The sequence below is a fragment of the Ostrinia nubilalis genome, chromosome 3 (genome assembly GCF_963855985.1).
Source record: "Ostrinia nubilalis chromosome 3, ilOstNubi1.1, whole genome shotgun sequence".
NCBI lineage: Eukaryota > Metazoa > Arthropoda > Insecta > Lepidoptera > Crambidae > Ostrinia > Ostrinia nubilalis.
Genome location: NC_087090.1, coordinates 15,980,207 through 16,001,195, shown reverse-complemented (window position 1 = coordinate 16,001,195; position 20,989 = coordinate 15,980,207). Strand labels below are relative to the sequence as shown.

Genomic DNA, 20,989 nt, shown 5'->3' with positions numbered 1-20,989 from the left:
CGCGACTGTGCGACGGGCGCCCGCAGTGAGTGTGCGAGCGCGACAGCAACATAATTACGCGCAAGCGAGAAGGATGAGTAGCTTGGGGCCATTGGACAAAATTCTACGTGCTCGGAGACCGGGCTTTAGATTGGCTCGCCGGCCGCCGCCGCCGCCGACCAGCCCGCCGAAAGCTCGCACGCCGCCTCTGCCGCTGATCGGCCTCAACTCGTCGTCCGAGTGCTAGCCGCCGTGAGTGTACCACTGTTACTTTAGTACTATAGTCTGGTCTCCGAGCACGTAGAATTTTGTCCAATGACCCCAAGCTACTCATCCTTATCGCTCGCGCGTAATTATATTGCTGTCGCGACTGTGCGACGGGCGCCCGCAGTGAGTGTGCGAGCGCGACAGCAACATAATTACGCGCAAGCGATAAGGATGGGTAGCTTGGGGTCATTGGCCTCGCACCTCGCGCACCTCGCTGGAATGCGATTCTTCCTCGCACTTATCCTTATAACGGGTTCCGTGGTTCACTTCTGTAATAGAGACATGCTTTCCCGGTGGCCAGCCCGCCAACAGCTCGCCGCTGTCGCTCGACCTTAACTCGTCGTCCGAGTAATAGCCGCCGTGAGTGCACCACTATTACTTAGTACTAGATTGGCTCGCCGACTCTCTGTAGCTAGCCCGCCGCCGCCGCGCGCTCCGACGCCGCCGCCGAGCTCGACCGGCTCACGCGCGCCAAGCCGCGCCAGCCGCCGCCGCTCGACCTCAACTCGTCGTCCGAGTGCTAGCCGCCGTGAGTGTACCACTATTACTTAAGTAGTAGATTGGCTCGCCGACAGCTCGCCCGCCGAAAGCTCGCACGCCGCCTCTGCCGCTGATCGACCTTAACTCGTCGTCCGAGTGCTAGCCGCGTGAGTGCACACTCTCTGTAGCTAGCCCGCCGCCGGCCCGCCGCCGCCGCCGCGCGCTCAGACGCCGCCGACCAGCCCGCCGAAAGCTCGCACGCTGCCTCTGCCGTTGATCGACTTCAACTCGTCGTCCGAGTGCTAGCCGCCGTGAGTATACCACTGTTACTTTAGTACTGGATTGGACCGCCGACAACTCGCCCGCCGCCGCCGCCGCCGCCGCGCGCTCCGACGCCGCCGCCGAGCTCGACCGGCTCACGCGCGCCAAGCCGCGCCAGCCGCCGCCGCTCGACCTCAACTCGTCGTCCGAGTGCTAGCCGCGTGAGTACAACACTATTACTTTAGTGCTAGATTGGGTCGCTGACAGCTCGCCCGCCGAAAGCTCGCACGCCGCCTCTGCCGTTGATCGACTTCAACTCGTCATCCGAGTGCTAGCCGCGTGAGTACAACACTATTGTTTATTTAGTGTGGTCCACTGCTGTAGCAGAGACATGCTTTCCCGGTGGCCAGCCCGCCAACAGCTCGCCGCTGTCGCTCGACCTCAACTCGTCGTCCGAGTGCTAGCCGCCGTGAGTGTACCACTGTTACTTTAGTACTATAGTCTGGTCGCCAAGCTACCCATCCTTATCGCTCGCGCGTAATTATGTAGCTGTCGCGCTCGCACACTCACTGCGGGCGCCCGTCGCACAGTCGTGACAGCAATATAATTACGCGCGAGCGATAAGGATGAGTAGCTTGGGGTCATTGGACAAAATTCTACGTGCTCGGAGACCGGGCTTTAGATTGGCTCGCTGACAACTCGACCGCCGCCGCAGGCCAGCCCGCCGAAAGCTCGCACGCCGCCTCTGCCGCCACTCGACCTCAACTCGTCGTCCGAGTGCTAGCCGCCGTGAGTGCACCACTATTGTTCATTAAGTGTGGATCACTACTGTAATGAAAGATGCTTTCCCGGTGGCCAGCCCGCCGACAGATCATTCGCCGCTGTCGCTTAACCTCAACTCGTCGTCCGAGTGCTAGCCGCCGTGAGTGTACCACTGTTACTTTAGCAAAAATATACATTATTTAGGAAGGTTAAGGCCTCAGCCTTGAACTTAGCGGGCAGCGGGGCGGCGGCGGCGGCGGCGCGGGAGCGGCAGGATCTTATGCGTAAAATCAAATAGACCGGTTCTCGAAAACAGCGGCGTGGCAGCGGCGCCGGAGCGGGCAACGAGCGGGCAGCGGCGAGGGAGCGGGCAACGAGCGGGCAGCGCACTCCTTCTTTTGCCCACAATAAATCGAGCGTTAGGAATAAATTTGAATCGAAATAAAATTGTCGCCGTTGTTCAGACATTTCGTTTTCGAATAAAAACAAATATCTCGACAACACAACCCCGAACACAACACTTCGCCGCTAAAGCGCCGCGCGAGCTGCCCGCTTGTTTCGAGAACGGGTCTGCGTTGCCCGCCCCGCTCCCGCGCCGCCGCCGCCGCCGCCCCGCTGCCCGCTAAGTTCGAGGCTGAGGCCTAATACACTATTTATGAACTCACCGGCATGGTAGTATTTATGAACAAGGTGGAACTTGATATTAAAAATATTATTTTCTACTTTCCAGGTAAATAAGTCTTGCTCCAGCCCCTGGCACGCCCGCGAGGCTCTGGCTTGTACTTTACCGCCGCCGGCCGGTAAGCGTATATTTGTTTAGCCCGGACTAGCACGCGTCGCGGTGACGTCACTCCAATACGCACGGGCGGACGTCATTCCCGAACCTGTCACTTTGACAGCCGTCAAGGAATGCGCCCGCGTCACCGAGGACAGTCGGCAATGTCGTGACGGTGTCCATAGGACTATTCGCTTCAGTATCGCTGGTAAATGCAATGAGATTACAGACTTAGCCGCGGGTACAATGCGGGTTTGTTCACATTTTCTGTCAACAGTCACTTTGATGCCAATCTTTTTATACTTTTTGGTAAATATTGTGTTTGGGAAGTACGATTTTGACCCTAATATAAATCAATATAATATGAAATAATCCTATCCAATCAGGACACTAAAATCAAAATGAAAGTTGTGAGAAAATATAAACAAACTCAACACAACTGTCAAGAGTGGACACAAGCTTTGTATTAGGACACTGATGAGAAACATGTATGAAACCTCTTCAGACTCTTTCGCGTGGAAGCACAGAGGCGCTCTCGGACTAGTGCGGTGGTAATCGGTACTAATTCTAATGTAACCGATACGCAGTTGTATGGCAGGAACTCTATATCTGTTTACATTTCACGGGCATTTGTCAATACACATCCAGTTTCTGTAGGTCTGATTTAAAAACGGTAGATTTTCTTTACATCACAAAATAAAAAAATGTTACTAGACGAATGTGCTCTCTTGATATAATAATAAAATGTACTTAATTTACAATGTACCTAAGCCCGTAATGCATTATTGGATAACAGATATTAACAGTTTGCTCAAAAATGTGTTAAATCTAAACTCACATCTATATCTCTCCTATGAATAAAACAATACTCAAACGCTTTAAGCATTTTCTCATATTGTTAGCTAACTGTGCCCCCTTCACATTGCTTTTTTACAGAAAGTATCCCAAAATGGTATATTTCCTCAACAAATTTGAACTTTAACTCAATTGAGAAAATGATTAATTTTGTTAATTACCTCTAACTTTTTCATCAGCCTATTAGAAGCTGGATGGTATTACGCCAATGTTGCTAACACTGCAGTACTTTTACTAAACACGCGTCAGATTAATGTCTTTACGATAAGTTACTGTTCGGGACATTTAGCAGCTAAACAAACACAGTGTATATGAAACATATCTGTACAACATTCATTCAAGCTTTGTCACTCGACGGCGTCATGTACTCGAATATAGTTTGCGTCGATCATACGTTCATATTGTGATATAAAAGTATATAAGCTTGTTATATAGCCTTTTTAAATAATATTCAATCTGTTCAAATGTCCCTGACTCCTGTATAGGTCAATGTCAAACATTTCCATTAAGCTATGGTGAAACGAAACGAATATAAGTTGCGATACTTTCCTATTCATATAATTACTTTAATGTTGTTTACGATATTAAATAAGTATTTATTTAGATAGTTACGAGGCGGCGCGTTTTCGTCCCAGTATACATTGTTATTCGAACTTTTTAATTTGATTGTGAACTCTATGGCAGTGATAGAGAGTGATGAGTTCAGATTGAAAAGTTTGAAGGACAGACAGACGCGCGGAGATTTAGTTATTGCGAAAGGATACATAATATGTCACCTGAGATTTAAGTGGTTCCGTAAAATGTGATCTTCTGTGAAGACTGCGTGCAGTGATCGAAACATGTTTATGCACAATGAAGTCACTATTTGTACAAACCGTCAAAACGTATGGGTATTATAATATGTATGTGTAATGTTTATTTGCTCATAATTATATGTATAGCAAACTTATGTGAATAAATTCATCACCCGATTCTAATTGGATTGTAATGGTGACCTTTATTGTGGTTTGTGGCGGTTGAATTTATTTATTGAAATATATTTAGCACTTTTTTAAATATTTTTATGTCCCGATTCATATTATGAAAGATGTATTGAAAAAGATGTTCGTACGTTTTACAGTGTATTTTGTAAAGATTGGATTTTGTTCACATGTGGTGCAATACAGAACATTCCAAACGTGGTTTGGTGCTTATTATTTTAGTAAAATTATTTAATAATACCCGATGGAGTTTCATTTTACAAAACTTGCCTGCTCGCTCTCTTCTAAATTGAATTTACGGTTAAAGCATTAAAGGTCACTGTTATTTAACTAGTCCAATTATTTACTGCATTCTCCATATTTAATTTCCAGACAAAGTAAAGATAAACCTGCAAATGTACTTAAATCAGAAAGAGCCCTACAGTACATACTTAGCTGATTCTATAAACCATGGCACATTATGTGAATTCCCCTACAGCTAGTATTTATAATTAATAAAATAATCTTGGGATTTGTATAACTTATTAACGTTGTAGTTTAGGTATTGAATAATTTTAACATTATTAAATGATAATGTTGGCTTTTGTTTACACTTATTTAGATCATTATTATTGGCAGCTATTTTTTCTTGTATTATTACATAGTTTTGAAATTACGATCATTGTCCACATTAAAAAAATGCAAACAGTATTATTATTACCTAAAGTGTTTGAATTAACTGTATTATTCTGTAATAGTTTAATTAAATATGGTCATCTTCTAAATCTCGAAAGGCCCTCAACTTCATTCCAAGATTATATAATGCAGTTCTTATATTGCACAGAAAATTAATCATTATAATGACTAAATAAGTGTGCAAAAGCATTTCGATGTATAATAATCACTCATGTATATTATGAAGAATTATTGGAAAGTTTTGATATGAAATATTTGTACGAGTTATTAACGAGGTACGCGCGAAAGGCTGGTGGATTGTCTATTTTTGTAACGGGGTAAGTTAGGTGGCTAAAATGCATAATTTATAAACACTTAATCTTAGATGTATACTACTGTAGGTTGTTTCTCGACGCCATGTTAATGAGGCATTGATAGAACTAAAAAAATTGCTAATTTTGTTAATTCAACGTAAAATCGCACTTACTTGTTTAGCACAAGTGCCAAATTAACATGGCCGCTTCTATACGTATGAAATATAAATTATTATCCAGTTATTTTTATATACAATGAATATTAACCACACAAAAAGCATAATGGCATATTGTAAAGATTGTCACCTTCGGCATAGTTTTCTAAAGACCCGTAAGTTTCGCTCACATAAATTAATATTGTATTTTAAACTTTTTATTAGAGATGAAACGGATATCCGGTAACTATCCGGTAGGCCGGATATCCGGCCTAAATTTAGGTACTATCCGGCCGGATACCGGATAGTAGCTCACTATCCGGCCGGATACCGGATATTAAAAAACTACGACAATTTCCTATTAATAAAATGAAATACATTAATCTTTGAGGTAAATATCAACAAAATGGCTTATAATAATGACGACTTTTATTGAAAGTTCCATTAAGTTACAAAAAAAGCCATATTAAGGCCTTTCAAAAAACTAATTTATTTTTCTGAGCTATTCACTCTAATGACAAATACATAAATATTGCCAAATAAAATAGGCGATCTTTTTTTCACTGATGGTCTGATGACATGATGCAGACGATGCAGTTCAGTCAGATTACGCAGCAAGTAAACTAATTTAATTTACGCTATTCTATCACACACTCACGAAGGCAACCGAAATCGCCCGGATTTATCTGCCCCCTAGACAAGTGGCAAAATCTGACATTCTATTCGGACGGATTAGATTTTTGAAAAGTTTGACTAGTCTAGTCTACTAATAGACCCACTGGTCGCGTTCGAAGCACCTGTGCTTCGCTAAACTCGTCACGACATGCAACGAGACAATGGGCCAACTATCCGGCCGCCGGATATCCGGCTATCCGGCCTAGAAGCTGGCCGGATATCCGGTATCCGGTATCCGGCCAAACAACTATCCGTTTCATCTCTACTTTTTATACTAGTCAAAATATCAGTTTTTAATTACATTTTCTTTCTGTGATATGTGTTTTTATATAGAACAAAACGTCTCTTTTTATGTATTAGCCACTTATCATCCTCAATAGACATAAAGTAATAAAAAATAGGATAATATTAATAATACAATAAAAATATAATTTAATCCCCGATTTGTTCGGGGTACGAATGTAACGATTATTATTTTTTTGTTTTGTTGTTTTTTTATGTAACTTAATATTTGTGAAGCATCAAAAATGGCACATTCTCTTTTTAAAGTTGTTTATTATCACCGATTAAAATTAAAATGACAGGAACAGTTTCAAGGGCGTTAAGCCTGTTGGTTGTATGAGCGAATACCTACATTGTTGATCCAGCAGTCTGCGACTGCTAAAGCTTATAGTGATTTAATATTAGATTCTCAATCGATAGTTTTTGTTACGCTTCGCAATAGAATAGATCGATATTTAATAGAACATTTTAGTTGTTAATTACGTTATTTAGCCGTCGGTTCGTTTCTGATGCAAGAAAAGGTCTCGAAAGAATACATATTTTCTAGAAAGGGCAAGTGTAAATATTGAAAAGAAATCATCGTTTTTTATGACATGAAATCCAATAAAATTGAAGTTATCGCATTCATAAACCGATAACCTTTATAATGCTAAGCAGATTTTGTAAATAAAATGATTTTTTCATATACTATTTGCCTTATGAATGCCTAAAAAGAGTAAAAACATATAGAAGGATACTGAAATGGCAGCCATGAAACGTGAAACCGACGATGCGAGTGTAATAAAAATTTTAATATGAGTAAAAGAAAAAATGTAAAAGCAGACAGTGATCTTGAGAAAACTGGTGGGTTTGAGAGTTCACATCAGCTACCGATGGAAAACCTACTGTAGGAGAGACGCTAGCGTAGCGAACAGCATTAACGGTTTTGATGGTTTTATCCTATCTCATATCGTAAACCATTGTCACCCTGTGTAATCTCAGTACGCAAAACGTTTGGACCCTAGGTCTCAAACGTATTTGCTACCAGTTTAGGCGTGAAATGCATAATATAATAACTAAATGAAAGCAAATACAGTTGTGAATTCGTACGTATTTGCCTAAAACCTCGCGCTGTAAGACATTTCTATAGTCCACAAACTAATCTGTGGGTAGTTATGTCTCACTTACTGTTCATGCTGTTTGCTATGCTGGGGCTCTCGTGTATCTCTTATGTGCCCTAGATAATGTAACGATCGCTAATTGAATCAATTACCAGAATAATTGTGTAGAAAGCGTAAAATTGACTGCGGAATCATGTTTGTCTTTGCCAACCACTCCGCTAAGTTAGTATAGCGCCATCTGGGCCAACGTAAACGTACTAAGTATATCAAAAGCGATTCGATAGCCTTTCGCTTCGTAGCGAAGTTACATTGTCTACAGGCACAGTTCACTTCACTTCCACACTCGCCTCTGTAAATAGTGTTTCTTTACAAAGGTAACGCAGTGTTATTTGCCTAAACGTTATATTGTAGCCTACAATGTTAGAGGTTTATTAATTCTAAGCTTTTTGGCGACATTGTACAGAGAATTATTCAAATAAATTATCAACCAAACTGTTCTGATCAAGATGGTCTTGTTATTTTTTCATATCTTCGAACCAATGCTGTATCTTTCCAAGTCATAAATATTTACTAAATATATTCCGAAATCAGAAGAACTGCAGATTTTTATAAAGTTGAAATCGGGATCGAAGTCGCACATAGTTTCTCTGTTCTCTCACTTCTCTCATGGATAATCTCTTCTTACTTTGCTCTATGATCTCTTGTTCTTTTTTGATGTTGGCAATACTCATCGAGGCCGACGAATGGATTGGAAAACGGAAGTTGCCCTTTGTTCAGTGTTCGTTCGTTTCAGCCGAAAGACGTCCACTGCTGGACAAAGGCCTTCCCCAAGGATTTCCACAATGTAATCAGTGATTATAATTTTTTCTAGATATAACAAGATAAATTACTGATTATCGTAGTAACGTAGTGGTAGAATACTCGCTGCTCTACTTTTTCGTACTATTATAGTAGTTTATTTTTATAAAATCTTGAATCGGTATAGTAAAGTATTTCTTTGCTGATTTTTTATAAAAGATGTAATTTACAGCTGTCAGTGTAAACGTCAATGTGACATTTGGCTGTCATGTCATTGACATTTGTCATTGTGGCGGATTCGGTGATGGAGGGAAGCTGTGTTGGCTGCTTTCAGTAGTTTTTATTTTATGACCGAATAAATTGTATTGTTAGGAAAAAACGTGATGAGTGCAACAGGAGGTGATTAAGTTCAGCTCGTGTGTAAATTATATAATCGCGGGTTATACTGTGTGTGGCGTGATAATCTATAATTAGTTTTTTCATGTCTCCAGTGAAATTGTTGGTGTTATGATCGATAGTTGATTTCGAGTGATAATATGGGGCAAAGTCCGAGTTCCGTGAGGAGTAAGAGCGGCCGGCAGAGGTCGTTCAGGGGGTTCGTGAGGAAGAATAAGTTGAACAAGTCTAGTTTGAGTCATACGTTTAGTTTGCCGCCGTCTGAGGAGTACCCTGAGTTGATGAACGTGAACACGGCGACGGAGGAGCAGTTGATGACGTTGCCAGGGGTGAACAGGCAGCTGGCGCGGGAGATCGTCCGCCACCGGCAGATGATCGGCCGCTTCAAGCGAGTTGACGACCTCGCGCTCGTCTCGGGTAACGTAAAATTCGCAAATGATTACGTGTGTCTTTGTCTTTACTAAATCGCGATGATAATCAATCTGACTCAAATCAGAGTTACTACCTACTTGATAATAACTCACAGATGCAAGCCTTGTTATGACTAAACAAAGATATCAATTTGTGTCTAGAAACAAGATATAACTGGCTCTAGATAATTTATATTGTTATTTAATATTGCTTAACAGATAGGCACTGCTTAATTAATAATTTAAACATAATTATGGACAACATAAACCAGTTAAACAAGGTTGACACAATAATTGACTTCAGTTGTTAAGAACCACATGTTCGAGGAGTGTGCCTCTCCACACAACTCCTGGGAGGTTATTCAATCATAATAACGCCACTTCAATACTCACACACACTTTATTATTAAACTATTATCAAAATCTATTACATATTAAATATTAAAACATTTACAACTGAATCTATCGAAATTCAATAATACAATGATACAATGTCACATTGTCTCGCTTTTCTACACCTGTCATTATTTTCAAACTTTATTCTATTGCTGTTTACTTTTAAAATAAAACCTGCCAGCAACATGATCATCTCATGATAAAATTCTATATCCTAACATCCCCTCTGAATTTTAACTTTATATAATCATAACAACTACCTATCTACTCCTTAAAACCCAACTTAACTAACTTACCCAATACAACCATACAACAAATATACTTTTGAATTAATTAACCTAAACACCTTACATAACTAACTTAAAATTAAAATTTCAAGTTAACTCCCAAAAACCTTATATTCTAATAAACCTACATAATTCGTCACATCACAAATGTCCACTATGTATCACTCACTATACATTGTCTAAGTCTCAAAAACTTTGTTCTATCCAGTGGTTTAGTTAAAATATCAGCCAAATTGTCTTTAGTAGGACAATAATAAATTTCTAATAAATTTTTATCTAATTTCTCCTTAATAAAATGGTATTTCACATCAATGTGCTTGCTCCTCCTATTTAAGATTCCGTTTTTAATCAAAACTATTGCTGATTGATTATCAACAAACAATTGTGTTTTTGGTAACTCCCCTGTCAACTCATGAATCAAACTCTGAATGTAAAGCAGATCTTTTATACACTCGGCTGCAGATATATATTCAGCCTCAGTACTAGACAAAGCAGTTACTGACTGTTTGCGAGAACACCAGTGAATCGGACCACCACCATAAAACACTACAAAACCAGTCGTGCTCTTCCTAGTATCAGGATCACCTGCAAAGTCTGCATCACAATATGCTTTTAAACTTAGATCGCTGCCACGAACATATTTTATACCACTGCTAACTGTATTTTTAATATATCTAAAAATGTTTTTAATATTTGCAAAATCATTCAAATTAGGATGTTCCTGATGTCTACTACAATAACCAACATGAAACGACAGATCTAATCTTGTTTTGTTCACTAAATACAACAACGAGCCGATTAATTGCCTATAACGATGCACATCATCATCACCACCTTTCCCCTCTTGATGTGTATCTATCAAAATATCTGGATGACTACTATCTTTTAAGCTTTTGTATTTAAATTTATCTAAAAGTTGATTTATATAACTTTCCTGAAAAATTTTTATAAAATTTTCTTCAATTAACACATCAAAACCTATAAACTTTTCAGTTTTATCAAATTTCCGCATTTCAAATTCCGTTTCTAATTGATTTATTATTTTATTTAAACATATTTCATCCTTACCAATTAAAATACCATCATCTACGTAAATTGCTAAGTATATATTTTTATTTTTATTATGAAACACACATGGATCTAATTTCATTTGTATCAATCCCAATTTCTTCAAAAATTCCGTCAACCTCTTATTCCACATAAGTGGCGCTTGCTTCAACCCGTACAAACTTTTCTTTAATTTACACACCTTATTTTCTTTGTCCTTTATGTTGTATCCTAAAGGTATCTCCATAAAAATATCTTCATTTAATTCCCCATATAAAAATGCTGTTTTCACGTCGAACTGCTTTATTTTAAACCCTTGTTGAGCTGCAATAGCCAACAACAATCTAACACTTGTTGTGTTTACCACTGGACTATATGTTTCTTTATAATCAATGTTATACTTTTGTAAAAAACCTCTTGCCACTAATCTAGCCTTATATCTTCCACCAGGCTTTATTGTAAAAATCCATTTACTTGATATTATTTTTCTATTTCCTGCTTCCTGCCTTTCTACAATTTCCCATGTTTTATTCTTCTCTAAAGATTCTTTTTCTTCATCAATTGCTTTCTTCCATAAATCTTTATCAACACTACTCAAAACTTCCGTAAAAGTTAAAAACGAACTCTCTAAATCATAATCCATTAGCCTAGAAGGTAATCTCCTCTCTCTATTTGGTAAAATCCTTAAACCATCACTGTCTTCAACAGCTGAATCTTCTCTAACCTCCCCTCTCAAATTTATATTTTCTTCAATACAATCTTCAATATTCTCAGTATTTCCACCATCAACTTCAACATCTTCAACTCTATCTTCAAAAACATCAGTAACTCTTTCTTCATAAACACCATTATCTTCCAAAACACAATCTATATCTTTCGCTGTCAATAACAATATCAATTTCTTCTTCCAGTTTGTATAGTCTTCTCCTTTTGATAACGTTGATAATTTAAAATTTTCTTCCGACATATTGTAAAATTTTCAAAAACAAAATCAGGATAGATCTTTCACTTTCATTCTTCTTATTCAAGAGATAATTCTTACAGCCCTCTGGATACGTATGCTGGGCCCATAACCTGTTCGAGGAGTGTGCCTCTCCACACAACTCCTGGGAGGTTATTCAATCATAATAACGCCACTTCAATACTCACACACACTTTATTATTAAACTATTATCAAAATCTATTACATATTAAATATTAAAACATTTACAACTGAATCTATCGAAATTCAATAATACAATGATACAATGTCACATTGTCTCGCTTTTCTACACCTGTCATTATTTTCAAACTTTATTCTATTGCTGTTTACTTTTAAAATAAAACCTGCCAGCAACATGATCATCTCATGATAAAATTCTATATCCTAACACCACATAATTATAGTCCAATTAAAGTAATTTTAGTTTCAATTATTAGATATTTAGCATATGTAGATAAATATTAAACTAACATGATACATGGTTGCTAGCACTGTTTTGTTTACAAACAACACAAATATTGGTATTCACCTTGGAACTTGGTATAAAACTTCCAATTGCCTACCTTTACAATTTTTACAAGACTTGAATAATAAAGTTAATAATTTTAATATAAGAACCTTTTGAGTGGCTAGTTAATTGAAAGCTAGAGTCAAAAATAATTATTTCACAGCCTTAAAAAATACGATAACTTTCTAAAAGCAGCCTTCCTTTAAATTGGTTGTAAAAAGAAGAGAATTACAATAGGTTACTTATTGTATTTTTTTTGTTTCATTTTTTTTTTGTTTTGTGGTTTTATCATGCGATCAGTCAAAAAAAACTATAAGCAGATGAAGTGAACTCTTTTCATCATTTAGTTTTTGGTTTGTTTCAATTAGATATTAAACTAACAAATACATTTTAGGTATTGGAGCTGAAAAACTGGAGTTGTTAAGACCAGAGATATGCACGAACACTCGGAGACAGCTATCCAGGGCTAGCTCCTGCACCCATTCCTTGGACAGTGTCCGTCTCAACAACGAAAGCAAACTCTGCTCCGTCAACTCCTCCAGTGTGTTCCAACTGCAGTGCGTACCTGGCCTCAATCAAGAGCTAGCAGCCAATATCGTCGACTACCGCAACAAAAAAGGCCCATTCAAATCCTTAGACGATTTAATAAAAGTCCGAGGAATGGACATTGTGAGGTTGAGCACAGTGAAGCAACACTTGAGTCTGGAACCACGTAAATGCGAAAGTGCACAACAGTTAAATGGCTACGCTAATGGATGGAGAGATCCGTCAATAAACGAATCTCTATCTTATGGGGCTACAAGCACCCCGAAGACACCCCATAGAAAGAGTTTATCAATGCCAACAAAGTTTTTAGTGACGTTACCAAACGGGTTTGCTGCGGCCCCTGTGAATGATATATTAGATTTACTCTCAGCGTATTCTCATAGGCCTGTGGTCGAAGAAGTGTTCACGTATGAGAGGGACGGAGTGAAGTGTTGCCGTCTCGCTTCATGGAACCTGCACCAGCTGAGCATAGATAAAATTACTAATCCAGGAGTCAGGGAAGTGGTGTGTAGGACTATTTTGGAAAACAAGTGAGTTCTTTTTATTTTTATATCGTTTTTTTATGTTAAAGGCATAGAAGAGAGTGCATAACACCAGTATAAAAGTAATCAAAATCAAATGTATTTGGACTAATTCAATGAGTACTTGCTAATTACCAGACTATCGTAATTTTACAATTCATATTGTTATGTCATTAAAATATTAATGACTTTCATAGTTAAAATATTTTATGATAACATTGCCATTGCAGTGTTGAGTTGAACACATTTGCATACATATATTTCCCACACCAATAATAACTGATTAGCTTTTTAAACAATTTAATGTTAATTTAATAATCAAAGATTTTATACAATTTTATGGCCATAAATACAGCAAACATGCATCTTATCTGGCGCTCTGATAAAGAGGATATTTATCATATCAATGCAAATTGTTGTTCTCAGAAATAAATTGATGATATTACCTATCATACTACTGTTTTATCTTTTATCGTATTATTTTTATTTCTATATCAACAATCTCACATGGTGGGTGTTACTTTAGGTTCAATTTCATGTCAGAGTTCAGGTATTTTTTTTTTTCAGAATCTGATAAGAAATCCTCTTATGCATTCATTCTATTTTTGGCTATATGAAATAAGAAAGTTCATTTTATCCAAAAGGCGACCACTGTTAGACAAAGCCTTCCCATAGGATTTCCACAAGGACCGGTCCTGCGCTGTCCACATTCAGGTGGTTCCCACGACCTTCACTAGATCGTGAGTCCACCGAGTAGAAGGCCTGCATAATGCACATAGCTATAGCTATTACGTTTTCCGGTTCCGATTTCCCGGCCTGTGGTCGCAGCTTGAGAACTGTTTTGTCCCAACATCGGCCATCATTTCTACGAGCTTTGTGCCCTGAAAAAGAAGGTATAGATTTTTTCATCCACGAAGACGCGCCCCACCATTCTTCCCCTAATATTTGAGTGTTATCGGTACACGCTAAATTATCCATGAGTGCACACGCATACTACAATAATGACGCTCGGATTGCTCGGATCAAACGCCCCGCACCCCGCGCTTCCCTCGACCAAAAATTGGTGGAGCGCGTCTTCGTGGATGAAATAATCTATGAATGTAGAACCTATTTACAATCTTCATCTTGTTACAGACTATCGATAATAGCCATACAAGACGTGTTAGAGGAGGCGGCCTTAAAGATGATATGCGATGAACTGAACTCTCCAGTATTACGGCGCGTGCGCGAGTGGCGAAGCAATAGTGCGCACTGGCAGTACTGCTTATCTGAAAGGCTAGACAAGTAAGTAACCTTCTTATCTCGCAGAAAATTCATAATCATCATCATCATAATCCATTATCATCGTAATTTCAGCTACAGGACATCCATTGGAATTAAGAAATCGAACCTTAACTTCGAACTCCTATGTTCTTCTGATTAATTTCGTTGCGGGTCCAATGACAGTTTAACTTTCCCCTAGGATAATCATAATTTCAGCCACACGACATTTATTGAAATAGGTAGGGAAGTCGAACCTTAACTTTGAACTCCTCCTATGTTCTTCTGATTAATTTCGCTGCGGGTCCAATGACAGTTTAATTTTCCCCGAGACAAACTTGACCTTCACTGGTTGGGTTTTTTTGGTAGTCAAGCTAAAGATCCTGGCTTCACAGGAGTTGCATCGGTGGGAACGAGAGGTAGGAATAGTTCCGTTTAGGACATCCATTGCTGAATATAAGGCCTCTACCAATATTTCCAGATTGGCCAGTTACTAGTGGCCTGCATCCAGAGCCTTCCTGCTACCTTTACGAAAATCAATTAAATATACTGGAAATGATATTGAAATGTTCGATCAAGCAAACAAGCGACTGATTATGGCATGTAAACACTTGACCACGACTTTTTGTGACGTGGTGAACGGTCTCGTGACCTCATTTATTAATTCTATTTATTTTTCTGCCTTTCGTCCCAAATAGAATAAAGTTTCGATGTTTCCAAATTCATATTCATGCTTTTAAAAAAAGAGAGATTGAGATGATGAAATACTTTTTTTCAGAGAATTCACGACTATCTTTTTGATAAGTTAAGAGATAAATATTTTTGTGACAAACTGAATTCACGCAGACGAAGTCACGGCTAAAGAACTATACTAGGGTCAAGGTAGCAGAAAAATTCACGCATCGAACAAAGAGATGTGATTAAACTTTACATAACGCGAATGTTAATGAAATAGGTTGCGTATGTTAATTGTTTTTTGTTTCTTTATTACTGCGATAGCGTTTACAGCGATATGTAATCATGATGATGTTTTCTTGTCTTGATTCTGACTTAAGAAAGAGTATGGTAGACAAGTTTAAGTTAATTATCACTTGTACGGCTTACACATACCTCTAATACATGTAAATTGACGATATTTTCGTTTTTTTCGATTAGTTTTCAAGGAAAACAGGGTGCTATATTTTGTTTAGATTTTTTATGAAAATGATAAACGAGGTCTAATAAAAGTTTTCAATTTATTGACGGTCATATATAGATCTCAAATACCTTTGAAGTTAATGAGGTATCATAAATAAACTGTATGTTAATTAACAAGCATCATATCATACCTAATAGTGAATTTCTAAAATATCCATGTTAAGATTATTTTACTCTTCAAGTGTGGGAAGCACGAGAGTATAAACAACAGCTCCTGCTGTTTTGATTGGGCATCATATTATAATCACATGAGACGATTTCAGTTGAAATAACCGTTCCGTACACATCATTGTATTCTGGCCTCGTATTCTCATCGATCGAAAGTGCCATTTTAAATCATGTGAGCCTTGACGACGATTTTTAATGACGTACTAATGACGTAACATGTCTAAAATTCTTTAGGTATTTCTGACCCTCTTTAGTTCGTTATGTCAGCTAATTCCGGTTAAGAAGGAATTGTGAATTCACTTACTTTGCTTTTCGTTCATTCGTCTGAATCGTTTGAATAAGTGCGGAAATTGGCAAGTTTCGGCTTATGAACTATCATTTGAAATTCTACTGGAAAAAGCATCTTACCATTCAGATATTGATTTGACAGGTATAATATAATAAAGCAATAAATGCGTTACGTAGGTACATACAGTGTTTTCCTCATTAATTTGACTGAGAAGCGAACCCACCACCGTTGCAATCCACTAGACCACGGAGGTGTGCCATGAAAGTACATAGAAGCGGAAACGGCAGTAACAAATACGGTCGGCATACTAAATACTAAGTTGACTCAAATCACCGCTAGCCGCTCGTATCCGATGCCACCAGTCCCTAGAAAGAAGGCCGACAGGGCGCACCGTTACGGGCTAGCCAGGAAGACATAATCCAATTAAAAATTATGTTTCCTCTAAGTATAAAAGCCGTTGGTAGCTAAGAGTAGAATAGGAACTCTCAAATATTCCCGTTTATGGCGAAAAAGGTGAGTAAAAGGCACACGTGCATCCCAAACCCAGCTTGAAAAATTTTGGCCACTTCCTTCATTTTTTTAAATTATTTTTTAAATTATTATTATTAATTGAAATCTAAGCCATGTTTTCTGTCATTCTGGTGGGTAGAAGACTGAAACTACTAGACTGTTTTGAAAAAGCAGTTGCAAGAGCAGTCGCCCGGCAAGCGGAAAGTCGTGGGTTCAATTCCCGCCTTAGGCTTTTCGATTTTTTCAGGTTATTTATAATTTTCAAATTGATTTGAAGAATTCTTTCACCATTGGAATCCTACATTATTGATGACCGAATACGAAGTTCACTGGGTCAGCTAGTTCATAACATACATAGGTACTTACTATAATAAAATGAGTTTCCGTCGCCTGAAAGCAACGACTTTTTGGCTTGTCATCGGACGTTCCATTAGCGGTTACCGGCGATGGCTCGGAAAAATGGGGGACACTTTTTCACTAGACCATAAACGTGTCATTACATGCATTATGACGCTCCATTGCCGCGGCGGGCAGTGGAAAAACACCTAATATTGTATGTAAGTAGATATTATGTTAAAAGAAATGATATCAGTATGTTTAATAATAGAATCGGAGAAATATCACGGATCGTCATCGTCACCAGATCCAAATTACGGCATAGGTGTATAAATAGTTTTCCTTATTTTGTTACAAATGCACTTCAATCAATGTTCCGCTACTGTGTACAGGAAATGTAGTGATTTTCCGGCTTTTTATGTGACTTCACGGCTAAATGTATTCTGGTTTTTATGTACTTATGTTTTTATTGTGGATACTAAAGTTGTCTCAACAAGTAGGTATTTTTAACGCAACCGTATACATTTAAAATTATGCACGAAACTATATTTCTTTGATGGAAAATCGAGATGATGCAGGTTCGCACAGATCTTTATACCTACTTCAGCTTGATTACTTTGTGTGTTCAGGAGTTGATCCTCGGAACTCCAGGACTCCAAATTATACCAGCACTGACAATTATTCATCCATATCATTAGCGCCATTGCACGTGTAAAATGCACACGAGTTTTAAAAGCTACTTAAAGCAACTGTGTCAGTTATCTCCTGATAAGGCTCTAGTATCAAATTAACTGCCCGCGTTAGCAGATAACGCGAACAGCTGTTATTTTGCGAGAGATTGTCGCATCGACCCGTCTGGACAAATAACTGCAGTGTAATCGTTAATAAAACAAAGATGAACGAAGTAGTAGACTTAGTTAAACACTGTCTGAAAGATGACAGCTCCATCTGTTTGACTTTTTGGCGACGATAACCGTTTTTTGTGTCAGATTGCCGATTCGAGAGTCGGTAGTTTGAATCCCGTCGCAACTGGATGGACTATAGTGGTTAACCCAATCCTTTATTTGGAGAGGTTAGACTCCCCGCAGACCAAAGACTTTTTGTCGGCCGATAGTTTGGTCGGGCTATTAAGTATGAACATGGAAGTGCGCACATTACGCCGGGGTTATATGCATTAAGCTTAGAAATCCCGTTAGCCTTGGCGCAGACCACCGACTTTTAGTTGGCCCATAGTTTGGTCGGGCTGTTAAGTATGAACATGGAAGTGCGCACATTACGCCGCGCCGATTTTGTATCGACCGATTCCTCACACAAATTAGAATCTGGCTCAACTATCGGCCGACTAAAACTCGGTGTTCTGCGCCTGCACCTAGGCTTAGTCTAAGCAGAGGGGTGTAACGGGTCTTCTTCTAAGCCTAGGCGCAGACCACCGACTTTTAGTTGGCCGATAGTTTGGTCGGGCTGTTAAGTATGAACATGGAAGTGTGCATATTACGCCGATTTGGTATCGGCCGATTCTTCATACAAATTAGAATCGGGCCTAACGTATCGGCCAACTAAAAATCGGTGGTCTGCGCCTAGGCTAATAAAACTAAAATGTGGTAGCAATAGCCATAATTTGAAGTCTTTTGTGCGCTAATTGATTAAAGTTTTGATTGATTGATTTCAGTCCAACTACAAGTAATTAGGTATTTAGAGATTGTGCCTTCGAATTATTGGTTGTCTGTCACTCGATTTTTTTATGAAGTGTTTAGGTTGACTTATGGTCCTATGTCCCCTAGATGGGGCAGAGGGCGTCCACAACAGTCCTCCATCGCGTTCGGTCTTGAGCTAAGTGTTTTGATCTCGCTCCAAGTCTTGCCGATCTTCTTCGCCTCGTCTGCCACAGTGCGCCGCCAAGTTTGCTTGATAGAAGTGTTTAGGTTCCTAAGTACTTATTTTTTATTTATTGCACGCACGAAAACTGACAGGGCAAGAACTATTTCTGATCACCAATTGCATTAGAATTATCAGATAAACTGTGTATGTTTATGAAATACATAAGAGATTATGGAATGTAGTCATCATACATAAAAGTTAGGAAAAAAGAAATAACGTCATACAATAGGATATCTCGGTTACTGAGTAAGACAGGAACCGATAAACAAAAATATTTATTTACTAAGTAAATAATGATGACCGCATACAATGTCACAAATGAATCATAAAATGTTATTTTACGATAAGTAGGTAACATCGGTAATTGTAAAATACCCTGTTCTTGGAGGTCTTTCTTTACTTCAAAATTAAAAATAGATAAGATGTTAAAGTGGAATATGTTGTCTAAAATGCCAAAATATTATTTTGCCTCTAGAACTTCTTTCTTGGAATATCATTATACCCAAAACTCACTCAGATATAATTCTCTTAACTTACTTAAATGCATTCCTTTTGTGGTTTTACCTCTGAACAATCAAATGAAATTATGTGCAAGTCATACTAATTTTATTTTCTTGGTTCATTCGCTTAAAACATTGTGTTTTCTCTATTCCACCATTCCATAAAACCTCCTGAAAAATTGTTACAGACGTTCATTACATTACTTATGAATGGTATTTTGTATAAGCGCCTATATGTACATTAGCCGTACCGCCCGTACAAATTGCTAGTTACTGTACTGTAAATAAAGTATTCATTTAACAACTCAATACAACCGTCTTTCTGTGCCGATCGATTTTTGTATGTAATTATTTAATGCGGTATTAACGACCATTAAGTACAGTCTACGTGACATCAGAATACACATTTTTATCCAGAATCCTCAACCATAGAGGAACTGGCTATTTATTATCTCCAACTGCCGAAAACATTATGATATTTTCGAAGGCCGTATTTTAATCTTCTTCTTGTCGTGTCGACGACAACAAACCAACACAGTGTCAGCCCAAAACTCCGCCACAAGTGTGGCGTTGTCAGTAGCCTTAATTAAATCTTCCTTCGTGCAGTTGTTTGGGCATGCAAACTGGGGAACAAAACCACACTTGCACTCCAAGATTAGGCCATCGAAGAATCCCCATCTGAACAGATTCTAATTCTTTTTATACCTACGATTATTTTCTTTGTTGCAGCCAATACTTAGGGTTCATATTCGAAGCAACGAACAAGGGCATCACGATAGAAGACCTGGACCTGGACCAGGTGTCTCTACTGACCGAAGCGAGCGGCGTCCAGCGACTAGTCGACGAATTACTAGCGCTGAGAGGCGAGCGGTACATTGCGGAGTCACGGGGTAAGTCAACTGCTGGATCTAACTAAAACATAAACGTAACAGAAAGTGGTCCTTCGAGCAAAGTGTTACGAACATTTGTTACCCCCTTACTAATAAAAATGACTCGTTGAACAGTGTTTTAAAGTGACGCTTAGTATGGAAATGCTATTTTAAAACAGCGTTCAACAAGCGTGTATTTTTTTAATTAGTAAGGGGTAAAAGTATAATACCAAATCCGGCTCGAAGGACCAAAGACACTGGAGTAGTTGTTAACTAATTAACCTCGCGTTTTTCTGACCACTTGCATCTCTTTGTCGGGTAGTGTATGTGATTGTAAATTACAATGAAAACTACAGCAAAAATTAAGCAACTAACAAGCTGTATTCAAATCTACCTACTTGGCTATAATATACCTAATGCATATTTGGTAATGGAACCTTATTGTTTTTACGCACGTAAAACAGCACACACGACACGGCAGTAAATGCCGAATACAAAAAAAAACATTTTTATGTTAATGCTAGCACGTTTGTTAACTCCAATTAGTGTGTC

General features: G+C 38.7%; 1 protein-coding gene and 1 long non-coding RNA gene across 3 annotated transcripts in view; both read left to right on the top strand.

The window, feature by feature from the left end:
* Positions 1 to 1,115: 1,115 nt before the first annotated feature.
* On the top strand, positions 1,116 to 8,044 carry LOC135088041 (uncharacterized). The gene is made up of 2 exons (XR_010260946.1): positions 1,116 to 1,208; positions 2,480 to 8,044. It is a non-coding gene; the product is annotated as an uncharacterized LOC135088041 (long non-coding RNA).
* Positions 8,045 to 8,635: 591 nt separating this feature from the next.
* Positions 8,636 to 20,989, top strand: part of LOC135088052 (endonuclease/exonuclease/phosphatase family domain-containing protein 1-like) — a 30,228-nt gene continuing 17,874 nt past the window's right edge. Inside the window, exons 1-5 of one of the 2 annotated variants that reach the window (XM_063982938.1) lie at positions 8,636 to 8,736; positions 8,829 to 9,150; positions 12,758 to 13,439; positions 14,565 to 14,714; positions 20,298 to 20,458. In XM_063982938.1, the coding sequence (XP_063839008.1) occupies positions 8,874 to 9,150; positions 12,758 to 13,439; positions 14,565 to 14,714; positions 20,298 to 20,458 (1,270 nt within the window). In that variant the 5' untranslated portion in view covers positions 8,636 to 8,736; positions 8,829 to 8,873. Of the gene's footprint in view, positions 9,151 to 12,757; positions 13,440 to 14,564; positions 14,715 to 20,297; positions 20,459 to 20,989 lie in introns of both variants that reach the window. The other variant, XM_063982937.1, reaches the window with a different exon arrangement.